This window comes from Microcaecilia unicolor, chromosome 2 (genome assembly GCF_901765095.1).
Source record: "Microcaecilia unicolor chromosome 2, aMicUni1.1, whole genome shotgun sequence".
Taxonomy (NCBI): domain Eukaryota; kingdom Metazoa; phylum Chordata; class Amphibia; order Gymnophiona; family Siphonopidae; genus Microcaecilia; species Microcaecilia unicolor.
This window is the reverse complement of record NC_044032.1, coordinates 441,418,530-441,433,161: the sequence shown is the minus strand read 5'-3', so window position 1 is coordinate 441,433,161 and position 14,632 is coordinate 441,418,530. Positions and strand designations below refer to the sequence as shown.

The window sequence follows — 14,632 nt, the reverse complement described above, 5'->3', positions numbered from 1 at the left end:
CAGAATGAGTTAGTGGTAAAATAACACATCTTAACGGTAGCCAACCTTGATAACTACAGTCCTAAATGTTACTGTTTTGCAATATTTTTCCTACGTAATAATTTATTGCCTAAAAACAAAATCAGTGGTAAGGCATATCATAAAGCAATATAAATAATGAACCAAGCCAAAAGACCATCAACTGATACAAAATATTAGTGGTCGGTAACAAGTAGGTGGATAAATTGTAAAATATTTGTACATAAACATCAAGAAAGGCAATTGCCTAGTGCACCAAATATCTGAGGTAACCAGAAGCCTGATTCCACTTGCTTTAGAACTGTGCTCTATGATCTCTATTAGAGAAAGCACTTCTGTCCACCACTCTATGGTCCTGCCTATAACATATTAAATCCTTCTCTGAAAAAAATGTAGGAGGCAATATTCAGCCCCTTGCACTGTTTTAAACACTGGCTGCTGTGGGCTTTTTATACCTGGATATTCAACACTGAGCCATTCCTAGATACCAGCAGCAAATATTTATTCAGTAATTCAGTGGCTGTCAGCTCTTATCCAAGTACCAGAGATATTGAGACTGGTATCTAGATAACAACAGGATAAAGTTAGGATTAGAAGCCGACCAAATTTCTGTTTCCATTTCAGATTCAGCACCGAAACCAACCCAAAATCTGGGTTCGGGTTTTTGACAAAAATGCCTGAGCAATTTCAGCTGAAACCAAACTTCTTTCCTCCCCCCCCCCCCCCCCCCATGATCACTCTTCCGAACTGCCCCTTCCTATCCAACTACCCACAGGCCCTTCCCGAGCCTACCTTAGTGAAGCCCTGGTGGTCTAGTGGCCTCTTTGGGGGCAGGAACAAATCCAGTCAATTGGAACCAACACGGGCAGGACTGAGTCCTCTGTCTATGCTGGTTCCAATCAGAAAATGGCTGCCAGGACCTCTCACAGGAAGTCTCAATAGCCATTTGGATTGTAACAGCACATGGGGTAGGAACAAGTGGAGACCATTCCTGCCCCTGAAGAGGCCATTAGACCACAAGGGCTACTTCAAGAGAGCAGAAGCACAGGGCAGCAACTTGTGGGGTTTGTTTCTGCCCCCGAAGACGCCACTAGATCACCAGGGTTTCACTAAGGTAGGCCCAGGGAGGTCCTATGGGTGGTCGGGTGAAAAGGGTAGGTGCGGGAGAGTCATAATGGGGGGGTCACCGCTGGGAGAGGGGGGGGTTTATGGTTGGGAGGATGGAGTAGGGGGCAGTTTCTACAGTTTCGGTTTCTGCCAAAACCGAGTGGTCAACTTTGGCTGCAGATTCGGTTTCGGCAGAAACTGAAGGTCCTGGGTTCAGTCAGGCTCTAGTCAGGATGGCCTTTTTGCTGTCCTAAATGTATCCAGATATTACCCGCTTACCATACTCAATACTGAAGCTAACTGTGTAATCTGTGGCACTGCCCAGATAATGTTCAGGTGGTCTGTGACTGCCTGAGTTTTCAACGGCATTTTCCATGTCAGTGACACTGAAAATCCATTTATGACTCTGTCAGTAGAACCTATCTAGGTAGGAGCAGTTCTTACCTGGATGTCCTACTGAATATAGGTCCCATATGTTTTCCACCTGTTCTGTTATTTAAAGACTCTAGGTAAATTCCAATGGTTCAGAAGAAAACCTGGGATGATCTGTGAGTCACTGGAGGTAGAAGTGGCAGAGTGAATGATTGCAGTTTAACTGATCCCATCCCAGAATCCTGTATACCAGGAATGGTAGACCTGATCAGGACAGCACTACCTCCTATCAGGTATATACCCCAGGTCTCCCCACTAAGAATGCCTATTCAATGACAGACCACAACAAACCACGGGGCTACATATATGTATCTAGTCAGAGAGCACTCAGCATCACTTTTGTCAGCCTAGGATGAACCAGGTGATTATCCAATGGGTAAAGTCAGATCTTTAGGGGTCATTTTGGAAAAGGAAAGTACAGGACAAGAGTAAATTTTGAATGTGACCAAATATGCTTTCCTAAAATTAAAAAGTATCCATCAGTTGAAACCTTATTTAGATGAGAAAGCATCGGTCACTGTGGCTCAGTTCTTATTGACAAGTACATTGGATTATTGTAAATTACTTCTTTCTCTGCCATCGCTTCTCTGGCACCCCATCAAAAGACTGCACACACTCTGAAGTTTATGAAAATAAATAAAACATGGAGTTCCCTGTAAGGTGGCCATACAGCATCCCTTTAAAATACTATACGATACAAGCTATGCCACCAAGCATTACCAGGCCTAATGGAGTCCAGAACAGAAAAGAGGCCTCAGTCTTTGTTCCTTCCAATTTAGCCCAATGAGTGACAGGAGCCTATTTCTCCACTGGCAGATTGCCCTAAAGTTTCTCTGCCAGCACTACAAGCATTTTCAAACATCACAGCTCAGCACTTCTGGATGTTGATCTCATACTCTGAGCTCAGCAGCTAGGAAATAGCAGCCCAAGAGTTTAAGAAATGCTTGTGGTGTTGGCACAGACAGTACAGTACATTCTCAGCAGGCGAAGAAAAGACTCCACCACCTAGGTCAGATGAAGGAGAGCTGCACACGAAGGGGGGAAGATGCAGGCAGAATGGATGCAGAAAAATGGAGGCGGAGAAAGGCATGTATGCAAAGTGAGGAAGATGCAAAGGAAATGGATGCTGGGGAAGAAGAAAGGTGGGGCAGATGCTGAGGAAAAGGAGGAAAGGCAGCAGGTACATGAGAAAGGGAAGGAGAGGGAAATGGAAGGTTGCTAGAGACCAGAGGCATAGCCAGGTTTTGATCTCAGGGGGGAGCAGACTTTTATAAAATAGGCGCCAGTTGGTGTCAGCTGGACAGCAGTGTTTGTGTTGTTGCTCAAGGGCTGTGGCGGACAATGATTAATACAGGCTGTCTCTGTTGCGTCCTGCCTACAAGGAAACAGTAAGTTACATCAGGAGGCAGGACGCAGAAGAGGTCCCTGGACTGGCCAGAGTAGGCAACCTGTCTTAACATCAAATAAAAATATTCAAATCGAGACCATCACCTCAGGAATAGCACACCCAGTCCTTCCACTGCTAGACACCTTGTTTAAATCAAGATGGGCTTTTGTTTGTGTGGTGACTCTACAGGATATGAAGAACACTAGTCTTGAGCATTTTTATTTTGGGTGACAAGGTGGCCCTTAGAGACACAGCTTATAAAATATGGAACGATGGGAAAGAAGCCATTATAAGAATGAACAATATGCTAGAAAGCATGTGCTCTCTCTGCAAAGACTTCCACACTGAGCAGAAGACTCACATTTGGAGGGCCATCTCCCACCCAAAATCAGGAAACTCCCATGAAACACAGAAGACTCAGGAGCAATCAGTCAGTGTTTTCTTTGCCTATACACAACCATTACCAGCTTCAAATCACATAACTGACACGTCCTAGTGTAAGATTAATAAGCAGGAAGTGTGGGCTGCCAGATCTAAAGCTTTTAAGAGGAGACGTATTAGAGAGAGGGGTGGAGTGGGTGGGGGATCATGGGCAAAATGGGGAGGGACATGAACGGGTAGGGGGGGAGTGAGGTCAAAATCTTCCATTTCAAAATTGCTCCCCTTTGAAACAGAATACTGGCTCTTAGCCACATGTTTCTATAAAGTCTAGCAACATTGCCATATTCTGTATTTTAAACAGGATCTTTGCCCAGCAGTCCCGTACTGGAAGGAAGACGCTCCCTATCTGATAATCATTACATGTGTTTGTGGGAGTCACTACTATGAAGATATATAAAGTTCAGCGTTGCCATATTGGGACAGACCGAAGGTCCATCAAGTCCAGCATCCTATTTCCAAAAGTGGCCAATCCAGGTCATAAGTACTTGGCAAGATCCCAAAACAGTACAATACATTTTATGCTGCTTATCCTAGAAATAAGCACTGGATTTTCCACATCTTAATAATAGCTTATAGACTTTTGTTTTAGGAAGCTATCCAAACCTTTTTTAAACCCCAATAAGCTAACTGCTTTTACCACATTCTCTAGCAACGAATTCCAGAGTTCTATTACATATTGAGAAAAGAAATATTTTCTCCCATTTGTTTAAAATTTACTACTTTGTAGCTTCATTGCATGACCCCTAGTTCTTGTATTTGTGGAAAGAGTAAACAAGTGATTCATGTCTACCTGTTCGACTCCACTCAGTATTTTATGGACCTCTATCATATCTCCCCTCAGCTGTCTCTGCTCCAAGGTGAACAGCCCTAGCCTTGTTAATCTTTCCTCATTGGGAAGTCATCCTATCCCCTTTATCATTTCCATTGCCCTTCTCCATACCTTTTCTAATTCCGCTATATCTTTTTTGAGATGCAGTGACCAGAATTTCACATAATATTCGAGGTACGGTTTTACCATGGAGCGATACAAAGCCATTATAACACTCTCATTTTTTTCCATTCCTTTCCTAATAATACCTAACATTCTATTTGCTGTCTTAGCCGCCGCTAAATTGGTGACTTCTAATGTAGAACCTTGCATTATGTAGCTATAGTATGGGTTCCTCTTTCCCACATGTATCACTTTGCACTTGCTCACATTAAACATCATCTGCCATTTGGATGTCCCGTCTCGTAAGGTCCTCTTGTAATTATTCACAATCCTCTTGTGATTTAACAACTTTGAATAACTTTGTGTCATCAGCAAATTTAATTACCTCACTAGTTACTCCCATCTCTAGATCATTTATAAATATGTTAAACAGCAGCGGTCTCAGCACAGACCCCTGGGGAACCCCACTAACTACCCTTCTCCATTGAGAATACTGACCATTTAACCTTACTCTCTGTTTTCTATCCTTTAACCAGTTTTTAATCCACAATAGGACACTCACTCCTATCCCATGACTCTCCAATTTCCTCTGGAGTCTTTCATGAGGTACTTTGTCAAATGCCTTTTGAAAATCCAGATACACAATATCAACCGGCTCACCATTATCCACGTTTGTTCGCCCTTTCAAAGAAATGTAGTAGATTGGTAAGGCAAGCTTTCCCTTCACTAAATTCATGTTGGCTTTGTCTTATTAATTCATGCTTTTGAATATGGTCTGTAATTTTGTTATTTATAATAGTCTCAACCATTTTGCCTGGCACCGACATCAGGCACTGAATTTCCAATTATAAAGAGCTGGCCAAATTACAGCCAGTTAAGGGGCCCTTTTACTAAGTACATAAGTATTGCCACACTAGGACAGACCAAAGGGGAAAGGTAAATGGGACTTGATATACCGCCTTTCTGAGGTTTTTGCAACTACACTCAAAGCGGTTTACATATATTCAGGTACTTATTTTGTACTAGGGGCAATGGAGGGTTAAGTGACTTGCCCAGAGTCACAAGGAGCTGCAGTGGGAATTGAACTCAGTTCCCCAGGATCAAAGTCCACTGCACTAACCACTAGGCTACTCCTCCACAAAGGTCCATCAAGCCCAGCATCCTGTTTCCAACAGTGGCCAATCCAGGTCACAAATACCTGGCAAAATCCCAAAAAAGTACAAAACATTTTATACTGCTTATCCCAGAAATAAGTAGTGGATTTTCCCCAAGCCCACCATGGGCTTACCGCAAGCCAATCTGGAACTACTGCCAGGCTACCGAAGGAGATAGCAGTAGTTCCTGCCCCTAGCGCATGCCATTTTCAGCACTTCAAAAATATGTCCTATTTTTGAAGCACTGGAACATAACCAGTGGTAACTGGGAAGCACCGCGCAAGCCCTTACTGCCATCTCAATGGGTTGCGGTAAGGGCTCCCCTCCTGAAATGGCCGTAAGGTAAGTGTTTCACTTACCGCACAGCCATTTCTTTTCTTCAGAAAAAGACAGCCTTTTACCCGCTGCGATAAAAAGGGACCTCAGAATGCATCAAAAACACACGCTAATGCTAGCACAGGCCCCCTTTTCCGCAGGTTAGTAAAAGAACCCCTGAATTCAGTATTTGGCACTTAACCGGCTATAAAGAACCACATAAAGATAGGACTGCCTTTTAAGCAGTCCTATTTATGCTGCTCATTTTAACTGGTTAAGCACCAAATATTGTATTTAACTGGTTAAGGGCCAACTCTAACCCCAGAACAGCCCCAAAGTAGCTGGTTTCTGCTTGAGTGCTAACCAGGCATTTTCAGCAGCATTATCCAGTTAAGTCTCTCTTGGCCTTTTAAATCATTTTGACTGTCAGGCCCTAAACATTTTCAAGTAAATAAAATGAATAAATGTATATTTTTTCAATCCTGATTGAAATACCCCTAGGAATGGCTCTGTTAAAGCTGTTCAAAGTGTGTCCAGTGTAGAATACCACACCTTCTTTCAGTCATATGGAGGAAAAATGGTTTTCAGAAAGCCAGTTGACCTGCAGATGTTGCTAATTACCAGCATAATGGCTTTGAAAATTTCACTTGCTGTTGTGCTTTTTAGATGACATCCTCATTCGTTAAACATTGCTGTGATAATTCACACAATTTTTATTTGTTGCATTTGTATCCCACATTTTCCCACCTATTTGCAGGCTCAATGTGGCTTACAATTTTCCATCATGACTTATGTCATTTCAGAATACATATACAATTGGTAATATATATAGAACATGAATTCTAAATGAACAGTCAAGTAAAAAAGGGAAAATATACAACTGGTATCACATATTGAACATGTATTGCATATTAAAATTAAACAATACGATATAGGGAGAACATAATCCGATTGTTAAGTAAATGATGGTGAATTACAGTTCCAATTTTGTCATAAGATACCAATTCTCCCCACCTACATTTCCTTTAACCTGAATTTTTTTTTTTAAATAAGTTTATTTAGAGCCAAGGAGGAATGAGAGTGAACATCCAGGGAGTTTGAGCATAGAGGAACTGTTTGCTACTGAGGCCCCGATGCTCAACGCTTACTGTACTTGCAACGTTTGATTTAGACTGGTTGTAGCCAGACTAGCATGCATGTTATTTAGCGTCTAATGCACAAAGGGATTTTGCGTCGCTTTTACCGTTTGCAGTAACAACTACCAATAATCCTATACAAATATATTACAACAGGTTCATTAGTATTAAAATGAACATTCCGTGTGATGCACCAACGTTTCTGTGCAATGCACACAAAGGAGCGCCTACCTTTAACGTTCAAATTTTCCGGCAGGTCTGGAGCTGTCGTTGCATGAGGGTAATTTCTCAGTGGAGCAGTCTGCTTGCCTTTTTTAACAGTATCTGCACGTATGTGAAATGTGCCCTGTATGTGTATTACATGCACTTGTGTCCCAGTAGTGTTAAAAATTTGTTATGGAAACTCCATGTGAAATCACTAGATGTACATCTATGACGTAGTTGTCACCTTTTTTTTTTCCTGGGCATGCACAGAACATCGATGCTTACTGCAAAACTGTTCTGCACATATGAAAGGCACTTTCTCTACCTAGCTGCTTGCAGAGTTTCCGCACATCTCATTTGCATGCGATTTCCTTCGAGCATCGATCACTGTTTCAAAATCGGTTATTTCAACCACAGATATATAGGCACACTCGGTATTTAACGGCGCTTTTTGAGCATCAGGGCCTGTGAGAGAGTGCGATGACATACTGGGATTAACCCTTGCCCTGAGGATTAAACTAACTGATCAAGGAGATAGAGACCCCTGACCAACAAACAATAAAGGTGCCATAAAGTGTGAGGATTTTTATAGCTATGCAGCCTGTGAAAAAAGTGAAAATGATGCTTGAACAGAGATAGGGAATACCCCTTCAGAGGAGACAAGACCTATTACTTTAATGAAACTGTTTAGTACTTTGTGCAACTACTTTCCTTTGTTTTTATGGACTATTTCTCTTATAGGCTTTTTTAATTCATTCTTGCACACTAATGCAGAGCCCATTAAAAAGCTTTTATTATAAACTGAAAGCAGTCTCCAGTCAGTCACCTTTTCGCCTTTTGTTTACTGTGCCTAATTACTATTAACTACAAACCGTTTAAGCTCATTGTCAGGGGATCCTTTAACTGGTCTGTGTGCTGTGAAGATTGTAAGACTTAGCGTGTATTTTTGGCTATAGACATTACTGTAATTGTTACATACCTGCCTCTGGGGTACCTCTCAGCCCCATTATATGAGAGGTCCGCTACACTAGTGATAGCTATAATACTTTAAAGGTTGTTGTTATTCCTATTGATCCAAGTACACTTTCACTGGAAATGACTTTTAATTAGTACTGGCTTGGAGGAATGGTACTGGACCCTTGTGGTGCAATCGGTAGCTTGCTTGCCTACTACACCATGACAGAGTTTCAATCCTGTGCTAGCACGGGATTTATGCCAGGTAGCCAGCCTCTGACCAACTCAGTCATCCATCCAGTTTCAGTCAGTAAATAAGTACCCAGCCTTAATCAAGGAGTAAAGAGGACTGAGGTAAAAAAAATGGCAAACCTTACCACTCCACTAATACTCTGCTAAGAAACTGTCACACAAGTTGCAACCCCAATAAGTCACTTGAACCATGGTACATGCATACAGGTAAATTAGAGAAGGTATAGAGAAGGGTGATAGAAATGAAAAAGGGGATGGGATGACTTCCCTTTGAGGAAAGATTAACAAAAGGAGATGCAAGCCGCAATCCAGTGAGAGAGTGTCCCTTTAGTGAGTGACTGGTTGCGGCTGATTATCTGAACAAATTGATAAAAATAATTGCGATAGTCTAGTTGGCGATGCTGTCCTTCTGAGGTAGACAGATAATGAATGCAGACAATCTAAAGTATGAAGTCTTCTTTGACTGTCATCCACATGTGGAGGAGGATAAAAAACTGGAAGAGTAATCACTTGGTTAAGATGAGCTGGAGAAACCACCTTTGGTAAAAACTTTGGGTGGGTCCGAACTAATGCCTTATCATGGAGCAGCTTCATGAAAGGTGGAGCAGAAGTTAATGTGATAAGAAACAATGTTTTCCACGTAAGATATTTGATCTCTGCTGTATCAAGTGGTTCAAAAGGTGCATAAGCGACAGTATTGAATACCAAACTGAGGTCCAAAGCAGACGTTGGAGGACGAACTGGGGGATGGAGGTGCAGCAACCCTTTGAGGAATCTTTGGAAATGGGGTGTTGCATAAGCGTCAAATTATCAATAGGATCATGGAAAACTGACAAAGCTGCTAAATGAAGTCTCACTGATAAATATGAGAGTCCTGACTGAAACAAATAGAGAAGATATTGTAAAATATTGGCCACAGGAACAGTCTATGGAATGTAACGGTGACGGACGCACCGGTGAGAAAAACATTTCCATTTTGCAGAGTATGATCTTCGAGTGGATTCCTTTCTGGAAGCTAGAAGAACTTGGAGAACTCCTGGTGTGAAAATCATGTCTGTTGTGGAGTTATGAACCAAGCTGTGAGTTGTAGAGACACTAGCTCTGGATGAAGTAATGTTCCCTGCTGTTGAGTGATCAGGTCTGGTTCCAGTGGAAATGGAATTGGAGATTGGGAGGAGAGGTTCAGGAGAATGGGAAACCAAGACTGACGTACCCAGAATAGTGCTATTAGCAGAAGAGTGGCTCCCTCTAATTTCGCTTTTTGGACTGTCTTCGATATGAATGGAAACAAAGGAAAAGCATATAGGAGTCCACTGTTCCAAGTTTTTTGAGACGCGTCTTCCACTTCCATTTGCGGACTGGGATACTTTGAGCAAAATCTGCTGCATTTGGTGTTCTGTGGGGATGCAAACAGGTCGATGATTGGATGTCCCCATTTGTGGAGTGCATAACAGTGGTCTTGAGTGGCTATTCTTGGGGTAGTAATTGTCTGCTGAGTGAATCCACCAGAACCTTCTGCTTTCCTGACAGGTGTAATGCTGAGATCGTGGCCTGCAGGAGTACATTGAACTGCCAAATGTCTAGAGCTTCTCTGCATAGACTGCGAGATCCTGTCCCTCCCTGCTTGTTGATATAATACATTGTCACCTGATTGTCTGTATGTATGTGTATGATTTGATTGGTTAGATGACCTTGAAACGCCTGAAGGGCTAGTTTGATTGCTTGCAGTTCTAGAAGATTGATACTATAAGTAGTCTCTTGGACTGACCAGAGATATCTTGTGTCTTGTATTGATGCATATGAGCACACAATCCTTCTTTCAATGCATCTGTTGTTAAATAGATAGATGGATGAGAAGGATGAAATGGCATGCCTTGAAGGAGATGGAGTATGTGAGTCCACCATTCAAAGGATTGTTTCGGTGCCTAAGTGCAACCATCTGTCCTGAGATGCCACTGTAATGCTCTCATGTGAAGTCTGGCCAATGGTACTGCCAGTATTGAAACCGCCATGTGGCCAAGAAGGACTAACAGTGTTCTCACAGTTGTGAAGGAGACTGATTGTAACTGAGAAATTATTATTTGAATTTGGTGAGCCCTGTTTAACAGAAGGTATGCAAATTGCAAAGGAGTATGGATGACATTGAAATCTATCTTCTGAACTGGTAAAAGTTGGGATTTCTCCTCGCTCATGAGGAATCCCAAGTTTGTCAGCAATGAGGTTGTCTTTTGCAAGGCTTGAAGGTTTCACAAAACTGCTTCCTCGGGAGACAACCGGTAATATACTTTTTACCCCGAGGGAGGAGCAGGACAAATGAAGTGGAGAGCAGACGCAGGAAAAAAGTACAACAGCCAGTTGTCTCCCAAGGAAGCAGTTTTGTGAAACAGATACGCTCTGCTGACAGAATTTCTCAAAATCAAGATAAGTGTTGGTGTACTCTCTTCTATGTAGTACGGCATCCTGGCAATTGAAAGTAACTCGGTAGAATAACGTTAAACCATTTACATAAGCGTTACCCATATAGAAGCCAGAATAGTAAAGAAAATCTGAGACCGGTGAAGAACTTCTTCGGCAATCCAGGGCAAAATATCTTGTGGAAAAAAGCCGAACACCTGAGGTTTTTTCCTCCTATAAAAAAAGACTCATTAATAACCACTCTTGTCATTAGAACACATGCATATCTAAGATAGTGCCTGTAACAAGAGTGCTGCCACATATTCTAGTTAATTGATAGATAGAAGGCAAGTAATCTCTTCCTGTAACTGATTTATATGTGCTGCAGGTATCTTCGGAGCAACCACATGAGTGAACGGTGGAAGATAGGAGAAGTGAATTTGGTAGCCCCTCTGAACAATAGGTAGTACCCAGATGTCCTTTGTGATGAAAGACCAAGCTTGTGCACAAAATTGAACTCAACCCCCATTGGTATTTAAGTTGTGAGTATAGGGTCAAAAAGTAGGAGCTGGTTTTGATGTCAAAGAGATCATTGTCTTAGTAGATCCCTTTCTCTATAGGATCTTTTTTGTTGTTGAGGTCTATTTTGTTTGTTGTTTTTGTAATTGGAGTTATATCTGTTATAAGGGTATTGCCTCTGAGGATTATACCGTTTATTAGGAGTATAATAAGAAGATTTGTTGTATGATGTTCTACTGTGATCCAGGTTGTCTTCTAGCATGTCAAGTGTCGTGCAGTCCTGTTTGATGTTGTCGATAATTTCTTTGACTCGATCTCTGAATAGATTGTTTCATGTGCAAGGAGTGTCTGCAACCCTATTGTGTACATCATCACGGAGAGCTGATGTTTTCAACCAGGCTAAACGTCTAGTAGAAATACCTACAGCAGCTCCCCTAATTGAGGTGTCATATGAATCATGAGCTGCAGATATCAAGTAAGTTGCCATTTCTTGAAGAGCTAAACGTATGGGAGATTGTGAAGTTGGCGGTAGATTATCAATCAACTTTAGTAATGTATCCAGAATAGTAAACTGATAATCTGTATAGTGAAATATGTGTAGTCCAATACGGGCATTTAGCATGGTATTTTGGTACATTCGTTTTCCAAGTAAATCCATCAACTTCATAGCTTTAGTAAGAGGAAAATTGGAATGATCTCTTGAACTCTTATTCTTCCTCATAGCCAAGTGAACCACTATGAAATGATGAGACAGCTAGGGTTTATCAAAGCCTAGGGTGCTTTGGACCTTGTACTTAAGAGGGTCTCGTAGTAAAAGATATGTTCCATTTGAAGAAGGTCCTGAGGATGTTCTGTATTCAACAATTGTGTAGAGGAAAGTTCTAATTGGTGAGTTGACATATGAGAAGGGGCAGAAGGATCAAATTGAGATGTCTGCTGCATACTGACAGAATCAGTTTGATTGCTGTGATGCACTTGAACAGATAGAGTGACATAGAGTGGTGCGAGGAATAAGATGACAATGTGTGCTCTCGGTACCGAGCTGACAATGAATTCTTTCAGTGCTGATGAGGAAAGGTAGAACCACTGTGGTGCCGATGTTTAAAGGAGGAGCTATGACAGTGCCAATGTGCAGGGGAGGAGCTATGACGGTGCCAGTGAGAAGAGGAATGGTCTTGATGTGCATGAGTCTGTCGGTTCTGATGTTGTTGTCTAGAACCATGTCAGTGCCGAGAATTGTTTGATGAATTGTCTAGACGACATGTCTGCTTTGCAGGAGACTGCCTCGGCTCCGAGACTGGAGCTTGCATTGTGACGCCAGCACTCTGTGTCTCGGTGCCAACTACTGAATTCGCAGGATTCAGGGAATGCTCCGAAATCACAGAAGTCTGAGGATTCTGAAAAACACCTTGTATATTTGTGGTTATAGCAGGTTCCGACATTTCTGCTGTGTTTTTGCTTTGCCACAGCTTTTTTACCCACTGGTTTTTAGTTGGTAGAGGACTGGTTATTTCAGTAGTTACTGATCTCATTTTAAGATCTTGTATCTTTCTTGTTCTCGACAGCATCTTGGCACACATAGCACAACTGGAATCTAAATGTGCTTTGCCAAGGCAGTGAATGCACTGGTTTTGAGGATCAGAGTTTGACATTTTGTTTTTGCAAGCCTGCTTTTTTGAAGACATAGTCAGAAATAAAGCCGAAGCTAAATCAAACTCTGCTAACGAAAAAATCTGAGAAAAGATGAATAAAATAAGAAAAACAACTAACAAACTAAGAATAATGAACGGGATAAGAAAATTGTCTGACAGGAGTGCTGAGTTGCAAAAGGTCTGACTGTTACTGTGGAAAGAATAAAACTGGAAGGGGGTGGTGACTGATTAATGTTATATTACTGTACTAAGGCAGGAATATATGCGAATGCATACTACAAGTTTTTATATGTAAAAGCTTTTAAGATTGGATACTGGTCCAGGTCTGTGACGTCACAGGGAATCACTTCACTTGTGTGGCTGCAAGATAATTCTGTCCAGGGAGAACCTTTGTGCACATGTACACGTTCCTCGGCCCACCTCCCCAAGTTTTCCATTTAACCACGCACAAAATTTAAATATGGTATGCTTCAAGCATCATGGTGCTATTTTTTTTAGCATTGCTGCTGTGGACTAAACTGCACAGGCTTTTGCATGCAGCTTTGAGAATCGGCTCCATAAGGTAGACAGCATAAATGCTGCCTTGCATTAAGATAACGCTCCTAGTTTCTGTCTTGGGCCCCCAAGATCTAAGTGTTACGCCCAAAAATATCTTCATGTGCTGCTCCTGCTCCTTTCTGTCTGCTCCAGCCATCATTCTCCCTTTGGACATGTTCAATATCAGTAGCAACCGAAATAAACCATAAAAGCAAGCTATTTGATCATTTGTACCTATTCCACAATTCACAACAGTTCTGCTATTAGAGTTGTCAGAAAACATGAATTATAGGGCTTCAACACAGCGAGCTTTATAACGGTACCCAACTACAGAATATATTTTAGAAAATAAATATACGTCTTTAGACATTAAGATAACATAATCTAGACTGAACAGCGGGTATTCAAAGAGCTCGTTTCTCCTCTCCACTGAAATGCACTACTCCCAAATGCACGTTTAGTATTTTGCCAGTGGCATCTTTACACCGAGGAAGAGTCAGCCACAGTTTGACCACGATCCAAAGAGTACGTGCAACAATTCATGCACCAGCTACAAGGTTATGGGGGTGGGGGAGACTGAGTGCCTCATACTCACTGTGGAAGCTGTCCTCATCTGATCCCTGGGGAGCAGACATCCTGGATCCCTCTGCTGCTCAGCCTCACTCTTAGGCTGCTGCTGCTGCTATGTCCTTATCCTGGGACTCTGGGCTTCTCTCACTTCTGTTTCGATAATGTATTGGCACCAAGCACCATTCCAACTTTCCCCTCCTTTTTTTTTTTTTCTAAACCTGCTACTGTTGCGAAGCTGGATGTGGATCTCAGACCCTGGCCACTGACAGTGCTGCTGGAGTGTCATGTGACCCCGCCAGGCTCAGCCTGTAAACAAAAGCTCTTCTGCTCCTCTTAAAACGGCAATGCAATGCTATACTAATACTACACAGTACCAGTGTTGTTGCCTTCAGGGCAGGAAAGAGGGTGGGCGTGGAAAAACAGGCAAGAAAGAAAACAGAGTATACAATGGGACCTCTTCAGACCTGCAGTAAACAAACCCTGCAAATAAATAAATAATCTAGTCACCTACAGTATATATAAAACTTGTTATAATGAAGCTGCACTCCAGGACTTAAATAGCAACAAATCTACCTATAAAAACAATTTACTTCCTGCTGGAAAAAAACAGATGTAGCCTCCAATACAGA

The 14,632-nt window shown here is 42.0% G+C and overlaps 1 protein-coding gene across 1 annotated transcript in view; it reads right to left on the bottom strand.

Moving 5' to 3' along the window:
- The window catches only part of LOC115462541 (BCL2/adenovirus E1B 19 kDa protein-interacting protein 3-like), a 49,746-nt gene extending 35,555 nt beyond the window's left edge, over nt 1-14,191 (bottom strand). Inside the window, exon 1 of the mRNA XM_030192536.1 lies at nt 14,029-14,191. Coding sequence (XP_030048396.1) covers nt 14,029-14,068 — 40 coding nt within the window. The 5' untranslated portion in view covers nt 14,069-14,191. The remainder of the gene's footprint in view (nt 1-14,028) is intronic.
- Between the last annotated feature and the right edge of the window lie 441 nt (nt 14,192-14,632).